Source organism: Diabrotica virgifera, chromosome 4 (genome assembly GCF_917563875.1).
Source record: "Diabrotica virgifera virgifera chromosome 4, PGI_DIABVI_V3a".
Classification (NCBI taxonomy): Eukaryota; Metazoa; Arthropoda; class Insecta; order Coleoptera; family Chrysomelidae; genus Diabrotica; species Diabrotica virgifera.
Window position 1 is genome coordinate 75828244 of NC_065446.1, and position 27441 is coordinate 75855684.

Here is a 27441-nt window from a genome sequence, read left to right on the forward strand (position 1 = left end):
TTTCTGTCAATTAATTTAATTAAAAATTTTTTTGGGCACGCTGTATAAGTAATTATGTTAATGTTTATATTACTGAATAGAGAATTGAATTTCCTTTCAAATGAGCTATCACACGACCCCTAATCTCATAAAAAAAATTATCGATTTCGTCATTACGTCCAGACGGATGATGTCACTATTAGTATCATATATGCCGAAAAATCATAAATTAAAATAAAAAAATCGACCTGTTTCGGTAATTTTTAATAATGTTGTTTATTTAGCTAGTAATTAATTTATGCGTTACTTTATGGACGCACTGTATACGAGTAATTATATCTGTACTTTTTAAATATTATCTGTATCTGTATGAAATAAATATAAATAAATAATATTTATTCATTTTTATTTATTGGCGTTTTTTATAATTTTTGTTTTATTTGTTTCTTGGGTTAAGGTCAAAAAACATATTTCTAAAGTATGCTCGGTTTATTGCAGTTTCGACATTTCTATTAATGTTTTTCAAGCAATAAATTGAAATATACAATACTTACAATAAGTAATATTAATATTGCAATAAAATAGTCCAGAAAGCCACTGCGCATCCGCTAGGAAAAATATTCTAATTCGGATTTTTTGCACAATCTTACTCAAAAAGGACCCCTTTTAACAAATTTGCATGTTGCCAGGATGAAAAGTTGGTCAAAAATTTTTTAAACGTTTTTTTTTCCTAAATTTTTTTTAGGTTTTTTGGATCATTCCAAACAGAAAAGGTCTTTAGTGACTTTTCTCTAAAGTTGATAGTTTTTGACATTTAAGCGATTAAAAATTGAAAAATTGCGAAACCGGCCATTTTAACCCTCAAAATCTATGTGAAAATCTGAAAATTTAAATGTTACCAAAGTAGGTTGATATTCTTTAAACATCGGTTAATGAAATCCCGAAGAGTTTTTTGCAATACAATATCAAAAACACATTTGTTTTTTAATTGCCAATCAAGCGTGGGCGACACTATTTTCCACCGTTGTATGTGTATACAGTATGGTGCAAATGAAAGGAATAAATTCGTTATTTCGTAAACCGGTGACTTTAAGGAAAAATTCCAAAACAGGTCTGTTTTTATTTTTAAGTCACGATATTGTGGCATATATAGTATACTAGTGACTCCATCCATCTGGGCGTGATGACGTAATCGATGATTTTTTTAAATGAGAATACGGGTCGTGTGCTGGCTCATTTGAAAGGCTCCTGAATTCTGTATTCAGTAATATAAACATGTACATAATTATTTATACAGGGTGTCCAAAAATTTTTTATTAAAATAAATCATTTGGCAAATGGACAAAAAAATTAAATTATTTGACACCCTGTATAAATAATTATGTAAATGTTTATATTACTGAATAGAGAATTGAAGAACCTTTCAAATGAGCTAGCACACGATCCATATTCTCATTTAAAAAAATCATCGATTACGACATCACGCCCAGATGGATGACGTCACTAGTATACCATATATGTCACAATATCATAACTTAAAGATAACAATCGACCTGTTTCGGGATTTTTCCTTCAAGTCGCTGGTTTACGAATATATTCCTTTCATTTGCACCATACTGCATACACATCCAACGGTGGAAAATAGTGTCGCGCACGCTTGAATAGCAATTAAAAAACAAAGGAGTTTTGAATATTGTATTGCAAAAAACTCTTCGGGATTTCATCAATCAATGTTTTTAGAATATCTACCTACCTTGGCAACATTCAAATTTTCAGCTTTTCACATAGTTTTTGAGGGTTAAAAATGGCCGATTTCGCAATTTTTCAATTTTTAATCGCTTATATGTCAAAAACTATCAACTTTAGAGAACAGTCACTTAAGACCTTTTCTGTTTGGAATGATCCAAAAAAACGTAAAAAAAGTTTGTTCCATGCAAAAAAAATAATTTTAGGAAAAAAACAAAAAAAAAACGTTTAAAAAATTTTTGACCAACTTTTGATCCTGGCAACATGCACATTTGTTAAAAGGGGTCCTTTTTGAGTAAGATTGTGCAAAAAATCCGAATTAGAATATTTTTCCTAGCGGATGCGCAGTGGCTTTCTGGACTAAAAACTTGGCACCATAATTGAATAGATGTCTTATAATTTAATAGGTGCCTAAATCAATGAGGGTTTGTAGCATAATAGTGCATATCAAAGGCTAACCGATTTCAGCACTCTGGTGCCGTAGTATAGGAGCATCTGTAAATATGCAACCAGCTTATTAGAATATCCTTTGTGCCAAGCAAAAGTATTCATATAACCGGGATATTCTAATAACCGATCATTGGTTGCTACTATAATGTTTCGGGACCTCAAATTTCTATTCCTTAAACCGGGATATTCCTTTAAGAGGTATTCTAATAAGCGGGTTCGACTGTATACACTATCATTTGCAGACGACCAAATTATTATAGAAGAAGTTAGATGATATAGAATATACAACACGCAAACTTAGAGGAATACATTATTTGGGGCCTAGAAGAAACGTAAAAAAACAGAGTGCATGTGTATTATGGGAACACAACAATACTTACAACTATCAAATAATGGTCAAACAATCGAACACGGAAATGTGTACAAATACTTGGGAATGAAATAACAAAGGATGGAATACTCGATGAAGCAATACTTGACAGAAATATTATGAAGGGAAGAAGGGTAATACCAATCTTGAACGCACTCATGAGATAAAACAATAAACACCAAAAACAAAAGAAAATATACATCGAACAAAAATCAAGAGCCACAGAGATGGATTACTGAAAAAGAGCAGCGGGAAAGTCGCATCGAGACAGGGTTACAAATGAAAGAATCAGACAAATGATGGGAATAAGACATGACATCACAGATGAAATACGACGTAAACAATTAATATGGTACGGGCATGTACAAAGAATGCCTAATAATAGATTCCGAAAGAAAATGTTACAGTGAAACCCAAAAGGAAAAAGAAGAGGAGGAAGACCACGGAAGAGTTCATCATTATCATCACATAGCGCTACAACCATGTACAACTTTTTCCCAATTTGTTCGGTCTTCCATAAACCTAGGGTCAAACGGACCTTTCATTTTCCGGAGATGTACTTGGATGTTATCTCTCCATCGCATTCTGGGACGTCCGAGTAGTCCTTTGCCTGTAGGAGTCTCCTTCCATACCAGTCTTACAAGTCTCTCGTTATGAAGTCTGTGCACGTGGCCTGCCCATCTTAGTCGCTGTGATTTAATTTCTTGGACAATATACAATATCGGTGTCATTGTAGAGTGCTTTTAATTCTATATTTGTTCTGATCCTATACTGGTTTGTGTCAATGTCGTCGTGAAGTCCGAAAATTTTTTTAAGTATTTTTCATTCAAAATGTCTGAGCTTTTCTTCGTTTGCCATGGTCACCCAAGTAGCAATTTTTCGACGCATTGGTTGTCAGTACAAACAAATTCACTGTATATAACGTTGCCCGAGAGCATTTTCAGTTGTTTCGGCTAACGTCCCCTATCCCGACTGACATTACGATGTTACAACATATTTACCTTTAGTTATACGGGCAACTAATTTATTACCATTGTGACAACAACATATCACAGTTCAGTTTTTTCAACAATCGCAACGACTTAAAAACGTTATAATGCTAAACTAATTTACGCCCTGGCCGATTTGGGTTTTCTGGCCGACTCTGAAGTTGTCTGTCACGACCCTAGGTGTTGTTCTAGGTGTGTGACACCTTTGCGGCAACTTCAGAAGGAGAAAAAGAATTTACTTTATAACCTTATTTTTTTCTTATTATTATATGTTTTATTTTGCTGAAAATTTTCGATTTATTTAACAACCTGTTTATTTGTTTTTTTAATGTTGGTTTCCATTCCATTGTCCACTGTTTTATCAGTAGATTTGATAACCTTAATCTTTCAATCTTTGTATCAGCTTTTTATCTATGGCTTTTTTAGACGGGGTTGCCAGGTCAGCTTTTATTCTTTCAGTAGTTTTGCTTTCACAACATCAGTAGATTCTTTTTAGGCCATGTAAATACAGTATACTTAGGTATACAGTAATATGCATATCCGTCCTAAATGTCCCAAGAGGAATTCCAAAAATTGGAAACTTAATTATTCCAAACCACCAACTGGTAATTACCATTTTTAGCTAAATACTACTAAATCAAAAACTAAAATATACTTAAGGGTTTTTGGGATATATTTGGGATTTTTGATAATAAAAACCACAGCTAACTTAAGGGGATAGGCGCAAAATGTGGCCTGTTCAATGTATTTTAAATGTTTTAATTTTTTGCGAATCCTGAGAAAACTAATAAGTATTTTGAAAAATTTAAACGCAGAAAGAAAGATTACGTTATTACCGAGGACCGAAAGTCCCTGAAAACTTCTATAATGTTTATTTTAATAAGTAACAGGGGTGAAAAAAAAGAAAAAATTTATTGTGACTTATAATTCCAAATATCTCATTCAAAAGAAACGTTTTGGTTTTTCTAAATAATGCAATCGTTCATTACTGCGTTTAAATTTTTCAAAAATAATTTATTATAGTTTCCTCATGATTCGAAAAAAATGAATAGGTATATTTAACAACTAGAATATTTTGTCATCCAGTATTTTTAACATCTGCATGTCTGGATAAAATTCTTCAAACAGTTGTTTCGCATTTAACATTAGAAACACGTAAACACAACATTTTTGTTTTGCAAAGTTAAATATGTTTAGATATTTTAGTTTTCCATCATTAGCTTATAATAGGCTCACCGAATGCCAGAACTCTTCGCAATAACACCTGAAATACTGCTTGCACTGTTACTTGAAATCTGCAAGTTTGTTACACAAGAATCCAGTTTCCAGTTTCATTTCTCTGTAATATTCATCATCTACGTCCTGAATCTTATTTTTGGTAATGACATTTGGAAGTAATTGTAAGCAAATGTCTGAAAATAAATTTAAAACTTTGGTCATCCGAATGAGCTTCTTTGGTATTGAGAACGCTGCCATGGCATTCCATACTTGGCTTCTTTCTACGATGTCATATGCCTGTCGAAAGTCTGTGAAGAGATTGTGTATGGGTCTGTTATACTCCTGTCCCTTTTCTAGAAGCTGTCTCAGCGTGAATAGTTGATCTATTGCTGATCTGTTTGCCCTAAATCCGGCTTGATATTCTCCTAGGACATTTTCAGCATAAGCGGTTTGTCTGCCTAGCATGATTAACGAGTTTTGATGGATAATAAGCCACAATTTTACTAGAAAAATAGAATTTACTATGGAATCTCTAGCGCGAGAATTTTACTCTCACCATTGCATGTGGTTGACTTTTTAAAGACAGATCACATGTTACGATTTTTTTGTGACGGATAGTCTTGAGTTGGGGTTGTTTTCATGTAATCTAACGAACTATCTTTCAATAAAGTCGTCCCAGGAATGCAACTCATAAATATTGGCAATATCATTTTAAATTCTTCTACTTTAAAATGTATAATATGTCTGAATTGCCGATATAAATGAATCAGATTAAATAAATTTTTAGAAGAATTTTTTACTAAGCAACAACATTTTTGTTTAATTCATTATTATTTTTTGTATTTTGATAACGACACCCGATTTGGGCGTCGAAACGTTAATAAAATCATTTTTTTAGTAAAATTGTGGCTTATTTAAAGGAGACCCCGAAAAAAATATATCCTTAAAAATATCCTTAAAGATAAAGTAAGTTAAGGACATGCAAAACATTGTATATTTAAAAAATCTGACGATTGGAGCGGGGCGTAAAGAAATGGACGAGTTAAAAAGTTTCACAAAAAAAGCGAATAATTCGCGAAATTAACGTTATATCGAAAAATTAAAAAATACGTGTTCAATATTTTTCAAAAATCTATCGAATGGTACCAAACACGAACCTCCACGGAGAGGGTTGAAACAGGAACCTCCATTTAAAATTTTATATACAAATCCCGCGATATTTCGCAGAATAAACATTAGATCGAAAAACAGCAAAATACACTTAATCAATATTTTAGCACTCGAGTGACTGCATATTTAGCATACTTCGCTCCCCTACTATCTATAATTCGCGCATTTTGTTTCAGAGGTGTAACTAGGATGATCCTGAGGGGGGGTGACAACTACTTGATGGTCTCTGGGGGGTATGGAATAGTAATAGTGTTAAGCGTATAGAGCTCAAATTACATCCAAATGGGGGGGGGGCGTTATAACCCCCAAACTACCCCCTAGTTACGACTGTTTTGTTTTGTCCTCTTTTTTGCGGAGTTAAAGAGTTGGCAAGAAGGTCTTGACAAGGTGATAAGAAAAGGAGTCCTGGAAAAGAATGGAGATTAGGAATCGCAAGACGTCGGCCCACGTTTTAATGCGATGTATATATGTATATTTTAAAATGCTTTTTGTGAAAAATTTACCACTTACGTCACTTTTGACCCGGTTATACTGATTACTGATTACGATACCCTCTGCATCGAGGGAAAATTTGTTTGTTGCTATAGTTGGTTATCGTTGCATACGCATTAGTATAAGACAAGAGTATCATTCTGGACCTGTTGCACATGGTGTGCTGTTATTTAGTTTTAGCTTATAATTGCAAGCGAAAAGAGTGGTAGTAGTAACGAATTAGCATTCGTAGATTTCGCTCAGTAATAATTTTAGTTCTAGTGAATTAGATTATTCAAAATTATGAAGCTTCTTGGAAAAGTTCTTGTAACTTTATTGATAGGTGAGTTAGAAATTATTTCCGATAAAATTATTTTATTAAATATAGTATTTATCAATATCTCACTGAATCTAACCTAAAATGCTCTTCTGAAAAAAGTGGTTTTAACTTCCGATATTTTACAGTTTAACATAAACATAAAACTCAATTTTTAAAATCTTTATGTAATACAGTCGGAAAAATGAAAGAATACCCATGAACGAACATATAAAACACGCTGTATTTTTCTGTCACCGTGTCACACAAAAAATTGGCCAGCGCAAGTACATGTAATAATTATTATTACATGTACTTGCGCTAGGCAGTTTTCTTTGTGACACGGTGACAGGAAAATACAGCGTGTTTTATATGTGCGTTCATGGGTATTCTTTCATTTTTCCGACTGTACGTAATATATTTAAGTACTTTGTAGAAGTATATTAATATATTAAAATTACCAGAGAACGGCAGTTCTCGCCAGTGGCGCACACACACCCCCCTACACGCGACACTATATATACACGAAATTTTTGATTTTCTAAATCTGACTGAATTGAAAATTGGGCCAACTCCTATCTTAAACTTCAGGAAAAGACTCACCCATTCATATGTCAACCATCCATTTTCGTCCAAGTGTGTGGATATTACGGCCCTTCCTATTTAGAGTCTGTTTTTCGTTCTCGTCCCCAAAACTCCCATAAACTTCAAAAATTTAAGTCCGACATTTGCGGCTTTTACAAATATTTTTTACTTGGGTGGTTAGCATGTTAGATTCACGCAAACACTGATGATGATCGGTCAACCGATTGAAAACTAGTTCTGTTCTGTGATGTAGCCCTGTATAAGGGATTTTAACAAATATACCTTAAAGGATTTTATGGTTTTTTTATTAGTTTTATTCTTCAGTGTCCAGTCATTTATGTTTTCTATATTACAGCTTTGCGTTAGGTCTGTGTGCTACGTTGTTTGTCCCATAATTATTTTCCTGTGGTATCTCGGACTATTTCCACTGCACACATTTCCATCAATCTTTTGTCCTTGCTGTGTCAGGTCTTATTTCCGCAGTGTAAGTCATAATTGGCCTAACTACTGTCCTATAGATCTTGGCCTTTGTTTCTGTCCGTAGATGTGTGATGCGGCAGAGAGTGTGTTTAAGACATCCTGCTATTCTGTTGGCTTTGTTTATTTGTTGGGCAGCTTCTGCTTCTGTATCTCAATAACTATGCATTAGTACACCCAGGTAGCTAACACTTATTTCTTGCTGGATTATTTTTCTGTCCATTTCCAGTTTGCACCTTTTTGGATCCGATTATTTTTCTGTCCATTTCCAGTTTGCACCTTTTTGGATCCTTAGAGATTACCATACTTTTTGTTTTATTTGGTGATATTATCATGTTGAACTTTCTTGCTGTTATATTAAATTGATACAGGGTGTTTCATTGGTAAAGTAACATACGTTAACTGTAGAAAGAGGATACTTAGGCGGTCTCAAAAATACCATACTTAATGGGTCTTACTCCATTATTAACAAAGATACTGGGTGTTTTATCTATTTTGCCATTTTCTTAATTGGTTCATAACTTTTTGACCACACTGTATATTTATTTTATATTTGGCACGCAAATATCATTTAAGGCGTACAATAAATTAATTTATTTACAATTGTAAAAAATCCAGGTCCGGCTTAAAAAATATTGGAAAAATTTTCCGACCCCAAAACAATACCCCGTACATTAAATTTTTTTAAAATGGATTTTTCAGTTGAAAAGAGGATAAAAACTAAATGCAGTAGTATACTTTGAATTTTCGACAAAATGATTTTTCTGGTGAAATTTGCAATTTGAATTCTGATATTAAGTGAATTGCGAAAGCTCTAAGTAGAAAAAAATTGAAATACAGCTTACAACTTGTCAACCACACTGTATATTGATTTTATATGTAACACGCTAATATTCGTTTAGGTGTCCAGTCAATTAATTTAATTACAATTATAAAAAATCCAGGTCCGGATTAAAAAATATTGTATAAATGTTCCAACTTAAAAAAACACCTTGTATATTAAATTTTTTTAAAATGGATTTTGCATTTGAAAAGAGGATGAAAAACAAAATTAGTGGTATACTTTGAATTTTCGGCAAAATGATTTTTCTGGTAAAAATTTGAATTTGAATTCTGAAATTATGTGAATTGCGAAGCTCAAAGTAAAATAAATTAAAATATGACTTAATTTTAATTAATACCATTATTTAATCTAAATTGGTAAAATATTAACATTTGCACACATAACAATAATTTTTGATTACCCCCTCTGTGGCTCAGTGGTAAGAGCGCCTACCTTTGGATCGAAAGGTCCGAATGGTCGTGAGATCGAATCTCACCAGAGTCAGAAATTTTTCGTTTATCATAAATTAATAAATGAAAATAGTTTCTGTCCTTGTGGGATCGGTACTCACCGGAGGGACCGCAGACGTTCGGATACAATTAGCGTCTCTTTGCAAAGACAATGACGTCGACTTTGCAATGTAACAACACACTTACTCAACACACACAGTACACAGTACACAGTACACATGACGCTAGGTACCTAATTACAAAAATTTATAGTACCTACGTATAAAAAAATTAATTTTGGATGGTGGTAATTTTGAATAAGTACTTTAGTTTTGAATAGTGATTATGCTACAAATTTTCGCTGTTTTGTCATAATTTTTAGCTATTTTGTTGATTAAAGTGATGTGTTCTTTATTGACCCTTTATTATTTATTCATTATTTAAAGATGAATTTTCGCCAAAAACTATTTTTCACACATAATAAAAAGACACTAAAATATTAACATTTTACCAATTTAGATTAAATAATGGTATTAATTAAAATTAAGTCGCATTTGAATTTTTTCTACAAGAGCTCTCGCAATTGACATAATTTCAGAATTCTAATTCAAAATTTTACCAGAAAAATCATTTTGTCGAAAATTCAAATTATACCACTAACTTTGTTTTTCATCCCCTTTTCAAATCCGAAATCCATTTTAAATAAAATTAATATACAAGTTGTTTTTTTGGGTCGGAATATTTACACAACATTTTTTTAAACAGGACCTGGATTTTTTATAATTGTAAATAAATTAATTGAGTGGACACCTAAAAGAATATTCGCGTGTTAAATATAAAATCAATATACAGTGAGGTTGACAAGTTGTAAGCTGTATTTCAATTTTTTTTACTTGGAGCTCTCGCAATTCACTTAATTTCCGAATTTAAATTCAAAATTTCACCAGAAAAATCACTTTGCCGAAAATTCAAATTATACCACTGAATTTAGTTTTGCATCCTCGTTTCAACTGAAAAATCCATTTAAAAAAATTTAATGTACAGGGTGTTGTTTTGGGGTCGGAATATTTTTCCAATATTTTTTAATCCGGATCTGGATTTTTTACAATTATAAATAAATTAATTTATTGTACACCTTAAATGATATTTGTGTGCCAAATATAAAATAAATATACAGTGTGGTTAAAAAGTTATGAACCAATTAAGAAAATGGCAAAATTGATAAAACACCCAGTACCTTTATTATTAACGGAGTAAGATCCATTAAGTATGGTATTTTTGAGATCGCCTAAGTGTCCTCTTTCTACAGTTAACGTATGTTACTTTCCCAATGAAACACCCTGTATAAACGTATCTGAAGGTCACCTTCACTCTCTGCAACAAGTATGGCATTAAGTATCTGCATTGAGGGGTACCCCTTCTGTAGGTATCCTATACTTACGTTTATAAATAAGCCACAATTTAATTTAAAAATGAAAGTTATTGAGGTTTCGACTTCCACTTTGGAGGCCATTATCGAAATAGGAAATAATAATAATTAACTACTTAGATGGGAAATAAGCCACAATTAAATTGAAAAAATAGTTTTATTAAAATATTAATAAATTAAACAAATGTTGTTGCTTAGTAAAAAAATTCTTCTAATATTTTAATTTAATCTCACCCATTCATATTATCATAATATATCGGCAATTCAGACATATATTCTACATTTTAAAGTAGAATATCTACTTGAAAATTATATTGCCAAGGTTTATGAGATGAGTTCGTTAGATTACATGAAATCAACTTTAACTCAAGAATATCCGTCACAAAAAAAGACAACCACATGCAATGGTGATAGTAAAATTCTCGTGTTATTGGTTCCATATATAAATCAACAGGAAAAACCGGGAAAAAACCTCATGATACTATCCCGACATGGTAAGTATTTGATCTTACATTCAGTTTACTCTGAAAATTAACACCAAACTATGACTTTATAATTGTGGATTTTAAAATATAAATAATACCTATTATTTATTCTTTATTTATTTATTATTTAATATTTATTTTTTATTTAATTTTTAATAATTAATGTCTGGACAACATTATATCGGGTACTACTTGTTTTTTACAATTTTGAATATACTAAATTGCGTATCAAATAATTTTTATTCATTAAATAGATCGGTGAAGGTTGCTCTTATATCGGATCCTCTACTATTAGTAAATTTAAAATGTAATTCTCATTACACTAATGGAAATAATGTTTAAATATGTTTAAATGTTTGTTTAATCTTTGATAAACTATAACCTACTCTAAACTTTAGAAACATTTTTGTAAATACGTATTTTGTAAATTTGTATTTTTATTATCCCTACACTAATGATATGGTTGCTTCATATAAAACAATTCTTATATAAGGTTTTTTATGATTTTCTAAATATGGAAATTTGATTATCTTGCCACCTAAGAGTATATATCATCATCATCAACCCGTACTCGTCCACTGCTGGAGATATTATAATTATGTAAATGTTTACATTAGTGAATAGAGAATTGAAGAACCTTTCAAATGAGCTACCACACGACCCCTATTCTTATTTAAAAAAATCATAGACTACGTCATCACGCCCAGACGGATGACGTCACTAGTATACCATATATGCCACAATATCATAACTTAAAAATAAAAATCGACCTGTTTTGGGATTTTTCCTTAAAATCGCCGGTTTACGAAATAACGAATTTATTCCTTTCATTTGCACCATACTGTCGGTGGAAAATAGTGCCGCGCACGCTTGATTAGCAATTAAAAAACAAAGGAGTTTTGAATATTGTATTGCAAAAAACTCTTCGGGATTTTATCAACCGATGTTTAAAGAATATGTACGTACCTTGGCAACATTCAAATTTTCAGTTTTTCACATAGTTTTTGAGGGTTAAATATGGCCGATTTCGCAATTTTTCAATTTTTAATCGCTTATATGTCAAAAACTATCATTTTTAGAGAAAAGTCACTAAAGACCTTTTCTGTTTGGAATGATCCAAAAAACCTAAAAAAAACTTTTTTTCATGAAAAAAAAATAATTTTAGGAAAAAACAAAAAAAAACGTTTAAAAAATTTTTGACCACCTTTTGGTCCTGGCAACATGCAAATTTGTTAAAAGGGGTCCTTTTTGAGTAAGATTTTGCAAAAAATCCGAATTAGAATATTTTTCCTAGCGGATGCGCAGTGGCTTTCTGGACTAATTGAATTTTTCCCGAGTGACACTTTGACAATTTTAATTTCACGAGCCGAAGATGAGTGAAATTATGTCAGTGTCACGAGAGCAAAAATTCTATATTAATTTCAGAGGTTGAGTGCAGTTTGTTGCGATTATTTCATGAATAAAACTGTTCAAAACCAAAATTTTATTGTAATTTATGTATGTAAGTACCATTAAACACACAGTTTTTATAAATATTTGACGATTGAAAGTTAGTCCATTTTTTCACGGTTTTTGCTCTAAATTTTAAAGAACCTCTTGGATTAACATGAAATTTGGCATACGCATAGCTTACATGTCAAAGAAAAAAAGTGATATTGTGCCGATGTGTGCTTTTGCCCTGGGGGTGACTTTCACCCCCTCTTGGGGGTGAAAAAATATATGTCCAAAACAAGTCCCGAAATGGGTAAAATGACTAATTTTACGTAACTTTTATTCTATAGAGCTTTTTCGCCAAGTCAACACTTTTCGAGTTATTTGCGAGTGAATATGTTCATTTTTCAACAAAATAACCACATTTTTAGACGGTTTTTCGCAAATAACTCAAAAAGTAAGTATTTTGTCCAAAAAACGTTATTAGCAAAAATATAGCCTATAAAAAAGTAAAAAAAATGGTGTACGCGTTAGGTCTCTGGATCTCGTAGAACCAAAGTTATAGACAATGAAACATAGATTCATATTCACCAAATTTCAAATAGAATATTTTGACGTAAAATATCCAAAAAATTAAGCACTTTTTGGGGAAAACCCAATATAACTTTTTTAAAGTATTTAAAAAAAGCTTTATTTCTCTTTTTACAAAAAGTTTCTAACATTAAATTTAAGCAAGTTACGCTCAAGAAAAGGTTGGTCCCTTTTGTTTTTGCAAAAAAAAATCGGGAAGACCACCCCTTAATTAGCAACTTAAATGAAATTAATCGTTGCCGCTCCACAAATTATTTTACTTATATTGTGTTTATATGATCTGTAAGTTTCATCGATTCAAAGTGCTTATTTTTGAAAAAATTTGGTTTGAAAATATAATTTTTATAAATTTAAATTTTGAAAAATATGCTTTTTTTCAAAATAACATAAAATTGTTAGAGATACCAAAAATCTCGAGAAACAAAAAAAGTCAGATTTGCTTTTCTGAATATCATGTATTTTCTTGTTTTTCTGTTAGACAAAAGTTGATCAAGATTTGGTGTTTCTAAATTTGCATACATTCGTGATCAGTGATTCGTTCAACCCCTTTTAACTACAGCACTTTCAATAATAAGGACTTTGAACCGATGAAACTTACAGATCATATAAACAATATATACACGAGTCAAGAAACTTGTGAAGTCGTTACGATTAAGTTCATTTAAGATACTAATTAGGGGGTGATTTTCTCGATTTTTTTACCAAAATTAAAAGGGACTAACTTTATTTTGAGCGTAACTTGTTTAATTTTGATGCTAGAATTTTTTTTTATAAAACAAAAATGAAGCTTTTTTTAAACACTTTAATTAAGTTTTAATGAGTTTTCCCCGAAATGTGCTTCATTTTTGGTTATTTCACGTTAAAGTATTCCATTTGGAATTTGACGAATATGAACCTATTTTTCATTAGCTATAACTCTGCTTCTACTAAACAAAAAGACGTGATATATACACCATTTTTTTTAATTTTTTATAGGCTATATTTTTCCTAAGAATGCTTTTTCGACAAAATACTTACTATTTGAGTTAATTGCGAGAAACTGTCTAAAAGCGTGGTTATTTTGTTGAAAAAATGAACATATTCACTGCCAAATCACTCGAAAAGTATTGACTTAGTGAAAAAACTCTATAGAACAAAAGTTACTTAAAATTAGCCAGTTTACCCATTTCCTGACTTTGTTTGGACGAATATTTTTAACCCCCAAGAGGGGGTGAAAACCACCCCCAGGGCAAAAGCACATATCGGCACCATATCACTTTTTTTTCTTTGACTTGTTAGCTGTGTGTATGCCAAATTTCATGTCAATCCAAGCGGTTCTTTAAAATTTAGAGGTTTTGCAATATTTTACCGTTAAAGAATGGACTAAGTCATCACTTTTATAATTTTAAAACATTAATTGTCATTAATGTCACTGAATGTATTTTTTCGTAGCAACGAAGGGAATCTGACGTAATATACTTAACGACGGGAGACTATCAAAAATTATCGATTTAATTCAGATTTCTGTAGCTTTCTATTGGTCAGAATCTCCTATGAATGAAATAATCGCGTCAATTTCATTAAAACAGGAACACAATAAGATATATTTGAAATAAATTTGAAATAAACTAAAAGTTGGCTAGTTGGCCATTGAAATCCAATATGTGAGGTTTTCTCCAAAAAAAGTTCCAACCACGTGGGGAGAGTCCTGTTTTGCCCTGGGTAACATCCAGGTTTATCTTTAACATCAGATGATTTTTATATAAATATGTAAAATAACTTTATCATTTACATTTAATGGATTTTTACCCAATACATTTTGGTGGCTCAGGCATGCAAATTTTGGCTTTTAAACACTGATGATGGATTCCTTAATCCGAAAACGTTTTGTATTTTGACCCTTATTTAGGGTATTTTAATATATACCTTTTACAAGAAACTTGGTATTTTTGTGATTTATGGTATACAGCCAGCTACAGGAAGTTTATTTTCCTCGTGGATTTTATCTAAATATTAGTTTATTTCATATATTTTAATTACTTTAAGGCCATATTAAATATCTAAATTAACACGCGTGCGGAAAAGTAAAAACCGCGTGCGGAAAAGTAACACGCGTGCGGAAAAGTAACACGCGTGCGGAAAAGTGAAACTTTCTAAACTAAAATGCGTGCGAGAAAGTAGACATTTTTGCAGGCTCGTAGAAAAAATTACCCGTGTTGAGCTGCCCCCCCCCCCCACTTGCAAAAATTAAAAAACAAATAGCCCTGATTTATGAGCTATTTATGAGCTCTCATATTCCGCAAACTAAAAATTTTGAGCTCGTTCCACTGAGCAGGAATTTAATACCCTAGTGGGGGGGGCTGAGTCAGCCCCCCCACTACTTAAAAATAGGAATATTGAATCGGTTTTTGCGGCAGAATTACGAGCTATTTATGAGCTCTTGAAATTATATAGTTTCGATTTTTGAGCTCATCCCCTTCACCCCCAAACAACCCTTTCATTGATTTAACTTAAGAGAAAGATGCTGAGAAAACTTAAAATATATCGTATTGCGGATATAATTCCTATCGCTTATATACTCTAAGAATAAACTATTAAATCAAGGGCATTTCGATTATTGAGCTACAACCCCTTCGCAAGAAAACCACCCTATCTTCCCGGCTTAAGAGAAAGTTGTACTTAAAATGCGTTAAACTAATTATTTGGCGACTACATATCATTTAATAATTTATAAGCTTCCAAATTACGCGCATTTAGATAAGTAAATTGCAATTTATTTTGAATAGTGCAGTCACTGAAGGTAAAAATCAACGATTACCTTCAAGTTCGGTGAACCTTCATCGATTTTCACGAAAATTGGTCAGTGGTTAGAGGATACGTCAAGAAACAAAGGTGACATGGTACCACCTTGCGCCTTTACCCTGAGGGTGGATACCGCCCCTTCTCGTGGGTGAAAATTATTTTATAAAAAATAACTGCACAAATCAATAAAAGAACAAATTAAAAGCAAAATTTATTATATAAAGTTAATAAAATAAGTCAATACTTTTTAAGTTATTAAAGATCAAAGATTTTAATTATTTGTGAAAAAAATGCATGTTTTGAAGAGGTTTTTTGTAAATCACTGAAAAACTGTAAGTTTTTACAAAAAAGTTAATAGTAGTTTAATTCGTATAGCTTATATTCTAAGAATAAACTCTTAAATCACGCACCTTTCGATTATATAGCTACAACCCCTTCGCAAGAAAACGACCCCATTTTCCCGGCTTAAGAGAGAGTTGTTCTTAAAATAATTTAAATTGATTATTTGGCGACTACATATCGTTTAATAATTTATTAGCTTGCAAAATATACGCATCTCAATTATTGAATTGCCATTTTCTTTCTATAGTGCAGTCAATGAAGGTAAAAATCAACTATTACCTTCGATTTCGGTAAATCTCCATTTATTTTCACGAATTGACAATAACAACTTGGGGTTTTAGCCTGGGGTATATGTCACCCCTTCTCGGGAGTGAAAATTACTTTATTAAAAATAACCCCACAAATCGAGAGAGGGACAAATTGTAAGCAAAATTTGTTATATAATGTGATTAAAATAAATCAATACTTTTTGAGTTATTAAAGATCAAATATTTTAATTTTTGGAAAGAAAATGCATGCCTTATAGCGATTTTTCATAAACGACTCAAAAACTGTAAGTTTTTACAAAAAAGTTTTCATCACTAAAATTGAACCTAATAAAAAATATAATAAATTGCTTACTTGAAAAACCTTTAATGTTAATTTAAAGTAAGTTATTGGTAATTAAATATATATTTTTTTCCGCGACTGTTCAAATCTAAGGGTTCAAGCTTAAATAACGGGAAAAAGATGCATTTTATAACACTTAGGTACTAAATACTTGTCAAAGTACTTAGAAATACCCATCAAAAATAAGATCCAGAAAAAGTTGATAGTATCAAAATCCGCTCACCAATTTTCGTGAAAATGAATGGAGATTTACCGAAATCGAAGGTCATAGTTGATTTTTACCTTCGGTGACTGCACTATAGAAAGAAAATGGCAATTCAATAATTGAGATGCGTATATTTTGCGAGCTCATAAATTATTAAACAATATATAGTCGACAAATAATTAATTTAAATTATTTTAAATACAACCCTCTCTTAAGCCGGGAATATGGGATGGTTTTCTTGCGAAGGGGTTGTAGTTCAATAATCGAAAGGCGCGTGATTTTAGAGTTTATTCTTAGAATATAAGCTACACGAATTAAACTACTATTAACTTTTTTGTAAAAACTTACAGTTTTTCAGTGATTTACAAAAAAACCTCCTCAAAACATGCATTTTTTTCACAAATAATTAAAATCTTTGATCTTTAATAACTTAAAAGTTATTGACTTATTTTATTAACTTTACATAATAAATTTTGCTTTTAATTTGTTCTTTTATTGATTTGTGCAGTTATTTTTTATAAAGTAATTTTCACCCCCGAGAAGGGGCGGTATCCACCCTCAGGGTAAAGGCGCAAGGTGGTACCATGTCACCTTTGTTTCTTGACGTATCCTCTAACCACTGACCAATTTTCGTGAAAATCGATGAAGGTTCACCGAAATTGAAGGTAATCGTTGATTTTTACCTTCAGTGACTGCACTATACAAAATAAATTGCAATTTACTGATCTAAATGCGCGTAATTTGGAAGCTTATAAATTTTTAAATGATATGTAGTCGCCAAATAATTAGTTTAACGCATTTTAAGTACAACTTTCTCTTAAGCCGGGAAGATAGGGTGGTTTTCTTGCGAAGGGGTTGTAGCTCAATAATCGAAATGCCCTTGATTTAATAGTTTATTCTTAGGGTATATAAGCTATAGGAATTATATCCGCAATACGATATATTTTAAGTTTTCTCAGCATCTTTCTCTTAAGTTAAATCAATTAAAGGGTTGTTTGGGGGTGAAGGGGATGAGCTCAAAAATCGAAACTATATAATTTCAAGAGCTCATAAATAGCTCGTAATTCTGCCGCAAAAACCGATTCAATATTCCTATTTTTAAGTAGTGGGGGGGGCTGACTCAGCCCCCCCCCCAATAGGGTATTAAATTCCTGCTCAGTGGAACGAGCTCAAAATTTTTAGTTTGCGGAATATGAGAGCTCATAAATAGCTCATAAATCAGGGCTATTTGTTTTTTAATTTTTGCAAGTGGGGGGGGCCAGCTCAACACGGGTGAAAAAATTATTTATTGCACATTTTTTTCAGGTTGCGCGTACACCCTGAACCTTAATAAACGCGAAGACTTTGGAAATCTAAATCAACCAGGAGTACATTTTGGTAACAGCGGAACTAGTTCATTTGGTGGCAGAGGAAATAATCCATTTGGTAGCGTTGGTAATTCACAGGCAAACGCAAATTTTATGCAGGCCCAAAGTATGCTAGCGCAGCTCTCAGCAATGATAAAACAGAAATGTGAACAAACTGGACATTCTGACGTATTTCAGACTTTTCAGGTTAGTAAGGCTGGGATGAGAGAGCGCATCTTATTTCTAAACAACATTAGAAGAAATCACATGAAAGTGTCTTTCAAAATTAATTGCAAGTTTGTTCATTTCTAAAGTTTAAGCAAAGAGTACCTAGGTAGGTAAAATGGCCTCACTCCCAGAGTTCATTTTTTTCACGTTTTTACGCTGTAGTTGATTAAAAATAAGACTCAGCGCAATTTTAACTAAAATTCACAAGGAAAAGAATAGTTGTTATTTTCCTAACTCGTGCGGAAAATGATACTTTCACGCACGAGACTGCCGTTGACCCGAACGACGCGATAGCGGAGTTTGGGCAAGCAGTCGAGTGCGGGGAAGACACTTTCCGCATGAGTTAGGAACAATATTTTTTCTAGGGCCGTACGTTTGGAAAAAAGCCACAATAAATAGAGATATATCAATTTTTATTTAAAAGTGAAAATACACAAATTAACTCTTTGACAAGGTTGTCAAAACCAATCTTTCAATATAATGGGTTACCACGACGACAATATTTACCCCAGTTAATAGGGAAAAAACACGAAAAAATGTTAAGCAGGGTTTTGAAGGTGCTAAACGGTAGATGAGAGATAATTGATGATAATTACGTGAAGACGTACAGCTAATTTTTCTTCTTCTTTTTTTTAACAGTTACAAATATTTAAAAAAACTCAGTTTTTTGATTATAAAACGTTACTTGTTAATTTTAGAGGAAAATATTTTAAATAAGTGTTGTAGATTTTAAAAAGTTCTTTAATTTGATTATACTCATATTCATATACATAAGCAATTGACCTAGATAATTGTAAAAAACCCTCATTTTCGCACTAATATATAAATATTAATAACTTTAATTTTTGCATAATAATATATAATTTAACTACTTTAAATTATGCTATTAATGGGTTATTTAAGTGTGCTAAATTTCAATCAGATCGACCAAATAGTTTATAAATTATTCAATTTGTTTATCCCAGAGAGCAATTGTTTATACAACTGTTCTTGCCCTAAAAATGACTCTAGAGATATTTAGCAAATCGCAATCAATTACTCGAGACTCTATTTTTAAGATATATTAAAAAAATTAACATATTATGAAAATTGTTATTAAAAAAACCGTTTGAAAAAGACCCTACTTTTTAGGTTATAAACAATTAGAATAACTTTGACGGTTTCTAAGTCACACGCTTGCATGTAGGCTCACTGAAAAGCTGGTGAAAAAATACATATTATAAAAGAAAAAATAATTTTATATGACCAATAGAAATCAAGTAATAATATATATATATCCAATATAATATATCCAATATCACCTAAAAATGAACTCAGAGTATGAAATCCACCAAGTTTAACAATAACCGATGTCAAATTATGAGGATTCTCATTTATATCTACATTTGCAATTATACTGCGAGCTTTCCAATAAAGTGGTTGGTCAAAGGTTACGAATGTTGTATTTTGATTATTTTTTTTTTGCATTTTGCAGCAGATTCTACTAACGCAGTCAGAATTGTATTTTTATCGGACGCCGCAGCATTAATAAATGGCTAAGATTAAATATTTCTAAGAAGACGTCTAAAGAAGACAGAAATATTGAAAACTGAACCTCAAATTTATTTTAGCAATTGTAATATTCAAAATATAAATGTATCAATATAATAATTAATTTAATTATAAAACTACTTTATTTGTTTGTCACCAAATCAATAAATTTGAATATACAGTGCTCTTCAGATAAAACTATCCACCTCAAATAACGTTTGAACCACTGATATTTAGAAAAAAACACAAAAACACCTCAAATAATAGTTGAAGAGGGAGACATTGTGCTATACTTAACCTTACCGGGAAAGGTACCCTCTCAGCCCCCGTATCATCTCTTAATTTTTTTTAATTACTTCCACATTTTTTTATTCGAAACTTTCTATTCTACTCTTTGTTCTGATTACAAAAATGTAGAACACTTTATGCTTAAAGTGGTTAGTTTATGAAAAAAAAAATAAATACAAAAGAAAGAAAATTGGATTGAATAAAAATTATTTTTTTAACAATTTTATAACATTTAGAATGAACATTTCACTACTAAAAATTTTAACAATAATTATTCAAAATTTTAACAATAATAATTATTAAAAATTTCAGAAGTCATTTTGAATAAATGCTCTTTCTAGCATTAAGCCGATGCTCTTTCAGTAAAAGAGTGAAATGAAGTCAGAAGTCAGTATCCAACTGACTGCTGAGGAATCGTTTGTTTCATTTGTTAAGTTACATTTGGTTTGTTTTTTAGCATATCGTCTTATTAGAGGTAAAACTCACTAACTACACTTTTTAGAAAGTGGAGAAAAATCGACTTAAAGGTACAGATTGTTTTTTAAAGTGACCTGATTTGAATATTGGATTTTTTAATGCAACTGCAAAGAATAAATAAAACAGATATATTAAGCCATATTTCGTCACTTAGTGGGTTTGCTGGGTCCCAAATTGCTCTTCTTTTATACATAGCACATATTACTCTTTCCTTTGGGATGTATGTTTGGTTCAGTTCAGTTGCTCCCGATACGCGACGCTATATAGACGTGGTTGGGTACTGTAAGTAGTACTTGGTTCGGCCAATTTTACCAGTATATATTCCGGGAGATATCAAGGGTAGTTTGAAGGAAAATGGACCTAATGAAATTTAAGAAGAAACTCATGTAAATTTAGCCAGATACAGTTTCTGTGTGCGATCCCAAGACCGTAAGAGCCGAACAAGGTGCAAAGTGTGCAAAAAATCCATCCGTGAAGACCATCAAATTAAAGTTTGTCCAGGATGTTCTGAGAAACAATAATGTTCATAGCCTTACTTGCTGAGTTCTAAGCCTTACTAGTCTACCTTTAGGTGTGGTGCTGGAGGAGTTAACTTTGGCATTGTAGTCTTCATGCTTTCCGATCTGGTGTAAGGTTTTTTTGCTTTTTGAAATGTCAATCCTTTCTTCTCGTCTTCTTTCCTGATTTCATCCACCCACATAACTCTTGGTCTTCCTCTTTTGTTTTTCCCCCGCATTCTCGTTTCGAACACTCGTTTTGTTAGTCTCTCGTTCGACATTATACACACGTGCCCGAACCATCTAAGATTCCCCTCTCATATTTTTTCATTCATTGGTTCTAGTTTTAGGTTTTGTATAATTGTTCCGTTTCGTATTTTGTCTATCCTCTTCGGACAGACTCCGGACAAACATTTTTACAACTTTTCTGTTTTCTTTTCATCCCTGTAAAAAAAAAAACAAAAATTATAGAAGTTTTCAGGGAATTTCTGCCCTTATTAATAACGTAATCTTTCATTCTGCGTTTAAATTTTTCAAAATTACCTATTAGTTTTCTCAACATTCGAAAAAAAAAATGAATACATTTAATGGCGCACACCTACACCCCTACACGCGACACTATATATACACGAAATTTTCGATTTTATAAGTCTGACAGAATTGAAAATTAGGCCAATTCCCATCTTAAAGTTCAGGAAAAGACTCAGCCATTCATATTTCAACCATCCATTTTGGTCTAAGGGTGTGGATTTTACGGCACTTCCTATTTAGTATTATGTATGTATGTATGTATGTATGTGTGTATGTATGTATGTATGTATGTATGTATGTATGTATGTATGTATATATGTATCTTATGTATGTATGTATATGTGTGGAAAAGTTAAACCGATCTGAATTTTTTTTCTGTGTTTGAAGAGGGGGTGAGGGTCGATTCAGAACGGATGTAGTTTGTGAGTTTTGACTACCCATAAGCCAGCTATAGGACTGGGTAAGTAAAAAACGGCATATTTTTTGGCGGTATATATCTTCGGTTTAAGAAGAGAGAGGAGAACAGTAAATATACCAGATCAATAGCGTTGAGTTATGCTTTCAAATAGTGTCTAAGCTGTCAGGATCAGACATACACACGGCTCAGTGTAGCCGAAAAACTGAAAAACTAAACTTTGAAAATTTTGGTTTTTCGACAATTACTCAAAATTTCAACCTACGAATTACACCAATAACTAAGCGTTTGTAGAAGGACTCTAGACGAATCTAACGGTGTGTACCTTATATCCGGGAGAATTCGAATTTTTAAGTTATAGGCTTCATAAATATGATCAAATCTATTTCTTATGGGAAAAACGGTTTTTCAAGCTCAATAATTCCTGTAATAGCTTCAGTTATCATACTTGGCCTTAGATGCATAAGATACTACTTGTTAATAGGTTTCAAACTCATGTTTAGTGAACAAAATCGGTTAAGCTGTTTAGAAATTATTAAGCTACAGATATATAATCCAATTAACGATTATTCCGTAAATATTTTATGTAGTTGTAGTGGTTACGACGCTAATTTGATCTGGCAACGGGCAATACGAGTTCATTTACCAGCCATCCCATTTTTTTTCAATTTATTTCGAATAGAAAAAGTGTATAAGTGTTTTCGAATAGAAAAATCTAGTGTACATTCGATCGACCCTAGATCATTTGGGAGATAATGCGACAAAGACGACCATTTATAAAGCTTAACGTGTAATCGAGAAACATTGCATTCAACTTTATACATTTAATTCATAAATAACTTTGAAAAACTCCCGAGACAAGAATAAAAAACCGCTAAATGCCGTAAAAATGAGTGGCGCATACAATATTCCAGCTACAAAAGATCGCATATGAATATTACGTGGCGCGAAAATGTATTTTCATTTTGATGCAAAACAAAATTCTAGTTTTATTTTAAAATATTTTTTCATAATATTTGCTAAATTTGAAGTAAACGCGCCACAAAAGAGTTTCAAAGTTCAAACTCTATCAAAGTTACTCTTTTGTGGCGCGTTTTACTTCAAATTGGGCAAATATTATGAAAAAATATTTAAAAATAAAACTAGAATTTTGTTTTGCATCAAACTGAAAATACATTTTCGCGCCACGTAACATATCAGATCTTTTGTAGCTGGAATATTGTATGCGCCACTCATTTTTACGGCGTTTAGCGGTTTTTTATTCTTTTTTAAAAAGCATTGTACATGAAATTTTTCGCCCACACCATTAAGCGAAAAGCAATGTTTATTTGTTAAATAAACGTTTTTTTCTGTTTTCTGAGAGCAGCAAAATGTATTGTTAATTAAATAAATTACATACATTCTTCTTTTTGTGTCAATTAATTTAACTAAAAAAATTTTATTAATTAAATTAATTATGGGCTACTTTTAACCCTTAAACATGAGTTTTCCTAGGGTTGAAGTATTTGAGAACTATACATATAGCCCAAAAAAATCATTATTCAATTTTGAATTCATCTTAACCAAATTTCACTGTTCAAAAAGTTATTTGTGGATTTCGCAATGAGGGGTGGTTTTCACTCTTAAAAAATAAATTTTGAAAGGCTGAAATACTTAGAATAGTTATTTTTCTACAACCACTATTCAAAGTGCACTTTTCTGCACGGTTTTATGTTAGCAAACTTGATATTTTCTCACAGTATAAGATATTTGACATTAGTGTGCAGAAAAGTGACGTTTCTGTGCCGCAAAGTGACGTTTCTGTGCCGCAAAGTTCTTTTCTGCACAGTTGACTACCTCATTCTGAGTAACGTTATATTTTGTTTACATCCGTGGACTACCGCATTCTGAGTAACGTTATATTCTGTTTACATCCGTGGTTAAACTTTAGACAAATATATAACCTATAAGACAATTATTATATTTAACTATAGCATAGAAACTAAATTATGGATGTTACAACTGTTTTATTTTACAATTTTATTCTTATTAAACATTTTATAATTATCAAATAACCAATAAGGATTTAGCAACCTGTGCAAGAGACGTCGAATGAAGTAGGTTTTGTGTAAATCCGTGACTGCATAAATATAATGTCAAAATGTGTAATAATTGTTTAAATTTAAACAAATTAAGGCAGTGCATTAATTTTTTAACTGATTTCTGTGCAATTTATTTAGGTATAAGGAATTTAAATTGATTAGTAGGTATTAATTAAATACAGTTTAAAATTTATCACATAGGTACCTATTATAATTAATCGTCGTTTGGAAATTGTGATTTTTATTTTTAGGAAAAACTGTGCTTGTAGAAAAAGTATAGTGTGAAACACGTGCAGAAAGGTAATTTCTCACTCGTTTGAATTGCGGCACTCGCTTGCGCTCGTACCGCAACTTTTCAAACTCGTGAGAAATTAGTACCTTTCTGCACTTGTTGCACAATATACTATTTCCTAACAAGTTCGGAAAGTGATACTTTTCCGCACGCGATTGCAGTTTGCCGAACGACGCAAAGCGGAGTTCGGCAAGCAGTTGAGTGCGGAAAAACGACTTTCCGCAAGAGTTATGAACAATATTTTTTCTACGAGCGTTTAAAAAATTACCAAATCTGAATCAATTAATTGAATTAATTAAATATGAAAATACACAAATTAATTCTTTGACAAGGTTGTCAAAACCAAACTTTCAATATAATTGGTTAGCATGACGACGATCTTGGTTTCCATGACGACGATTCAAAACCACTGTTATTCTCTACTGGTTTGATTTTCGAATATTATGTCAAAATAATTTTATTTCATCAAATTGTTGCGTTAATTTAATTAAAACATGAACAAAATAGGATACATTTGAAATAAATTAGTAAATAATATCTAAATATTAGTTTATTGCATGTATTATAATTACTTTCATGTCAGACCATGGAGTTTAGGGTGTCTACATTGTAAAAATTACGTGAACCTTATCCTCCATGCTATGGCATGCTGGACGAGCCATACAGTCTGTAGTCAACACCCCGAAGTATGAGCGGGAACACAAAGCGTACCAATACTCATACGCGCGGATCATAAGGGCCTTCACATTTTACTCTTCTTCAACTTGTCTTGAGTGAAATGTCTTTAATCTTTTCTATCAGCCTCTCTTGGCTAACTCTTGTTTTTTTCCGACCCCGAATGGCGATTAGGTTTCCGAAGGCAGACGGGTCACTATATTTCTTTCTACTACAGATTCTTCCCATATACACCTTTTTCCCTCCCCATCTTACCCAACAAAATATGGAGAAAACCAGATGCAAAAAATCCGTAAGTTAAGGTGGAAGCTATCGTGCTAAAAACTGAATGGTCGCACGTCACGCGGCCGCTAACGATGCTCTTGGGACACCGGGCGAAATCCCATTGAAAATTAGCCTTGTTCCTGTACGCGGGGCTCTACAGGAATCGACAACGATCCCCAGCTACTCGTGGGAATAAATATGAATACTCACCAACATGCAAGGCAAGCACGGTGTTTAAATGCCACAAACCCGACCAGTGTAAATCAACCCTATTCAAAGTGCGTCAAAAATATAAACCTCAACATCGCCACATATAATGCTCGGTCGCTCTCTACCGAAGAAAGGTTCGAAGAAATGGAGGAAGAACTTTCAAAAGTGAATTGGGATATTGTGGGTATCAGCGAAGTTAGAAAAAAAGGAGAGAATCTTATCTCACTCCCATCAGGCCATCTGTGGTACTACAAAGGAGAAGAGGAATCGACAATCGGAGGAGTCGGCTTCTTTGTTCACAAAAGAATTGCGAACAGAATTGTGTCAATAAACCAAATATCAACAAGGGTGGTCTACCTAAACATCAAAATAAGCACCAGATATATCCTAAAGTTCATTCAAGTATACGCACCTACTACAGGCCATTCAGATGAAGAAGTCCAAATATTCTACGACCAAATATCCTGTGCAATCAAGGAAAATCCTGGCCACTTCTTAATAATAGGCGGTGATTTCAACGCCAAAATAGGTACCAAGGAAGACCCCTCTGAAATAATACTGGGAAATTTTGGAAGCGAAGGCAGAAATGATAGAGGCAAACAACTGTTAACTTTTCTTTTGGAAAACAATCTCTATCAAATGAACAGCTTCTTTAAAAAGAAAAAACACAGAAGATGGACCTGGGAAAGTCCAGATGGAAAAACAAGGAACGAAATCGACTATTTCTTAACAAATAAAAAAGAATTATTTAAAGACGTAAATGTGTTAAACCAGTTCAGCACAAGCAGTGATCACAGGTTAGTAAGAGCTAAAATAACGATATCGATCGAAAAGGAAAGACTCAAAATGATAAATAAGAAACACCCAAAGAAATGGGTAAAACCAACTAATATTCAGGAGTTCGAAAAATATATTAATGATACATTGAAAGATACAACAACAACAGACATTAATATACTGAACAAGCAAATAATCACCACAATACAACAGGCTCAAACTAAATACTGTCCAACAAACCAAAAAGATGAAAAACTAAGTCAACCTACTAAAACCCTTATAGAACTAAGACGACAGATGAAAGGAGATACAAGTTCCAGCAAAGGAGCGCTAAATCAAATAAATAAAACTATCACAAAATCAATAAGAAAAGACATAAGAAACTACAATGTAGAATAAAACAAAACAAGCAATAGAGCAAAATAAGAACATGAAAGTTTTGAAGAACTTAAGCGTACAAAAAGGAAAAATAGAAATCAACAAACTAAGAAACAGAACTGGAAAAGAAACTACAAACAGAGATGAAATATAATAGTCGAAGAGTTCTACACAGAGTTATACAAATCAAGAAAAAAAGATGACAATGCGCAACCTCCAATTACAGTAAAAACTGGGGTATTAAATCAAGGATCGGATTTAATGCCCGATATAACAAAATCAGAAATCAAAGAGGCTCTGAAGAAAATGAAAAATAATCGAACCCCAGGTGAAGATAAAATAGTATCAGAAGCACTAAAAATTGGAGGAAATATACTACTTGAAAAAATTAAACAACTTTTCAATATCTGCCTTCACAACGCCAATATTCCAACAGACTGGAACAACGCTACTATGATTCTATTACACAAAGCAGGAGACAAAGCCAATTTAGAGAATTACAGACCGATTAGCCTCCTCAGCCATTTATATAAGTT

At 32.2% G+C, this 27441-nt stretch overlaps 1 protein-coding gene across 2 annotated transcripts in view; it reads left to right on the top strand.

The window, feature by feature from the left end:
* The first annotated feature begins 6469 nt into the window (after positions 1 to 6469).
* LOC114332852 (uncharacterized) overlaps positions 6470 to 27441 on the top strand; it is a 70881-nt gene continuing 49909 nt past the window's right edge. For both annotated transcript variants that reach the window (XR_007697700.1, XM_028282631.2), the window contains exons 1-2: positions 6470 to 6736; positions 18222 to 18469. Coding sequence is in view for 1 of the 2 variants with exons in the window: in XM_028282631.2 (XP_028138432.2) it covers positions 6697 to 6736; positions 18222 to 18469 (288 nt within the window). In the remaining variant the exon portion in view is untranslated. The remainder of the gene's footprint in view (positions 6737 to 18221; positions 18470 to 27441) is intronic.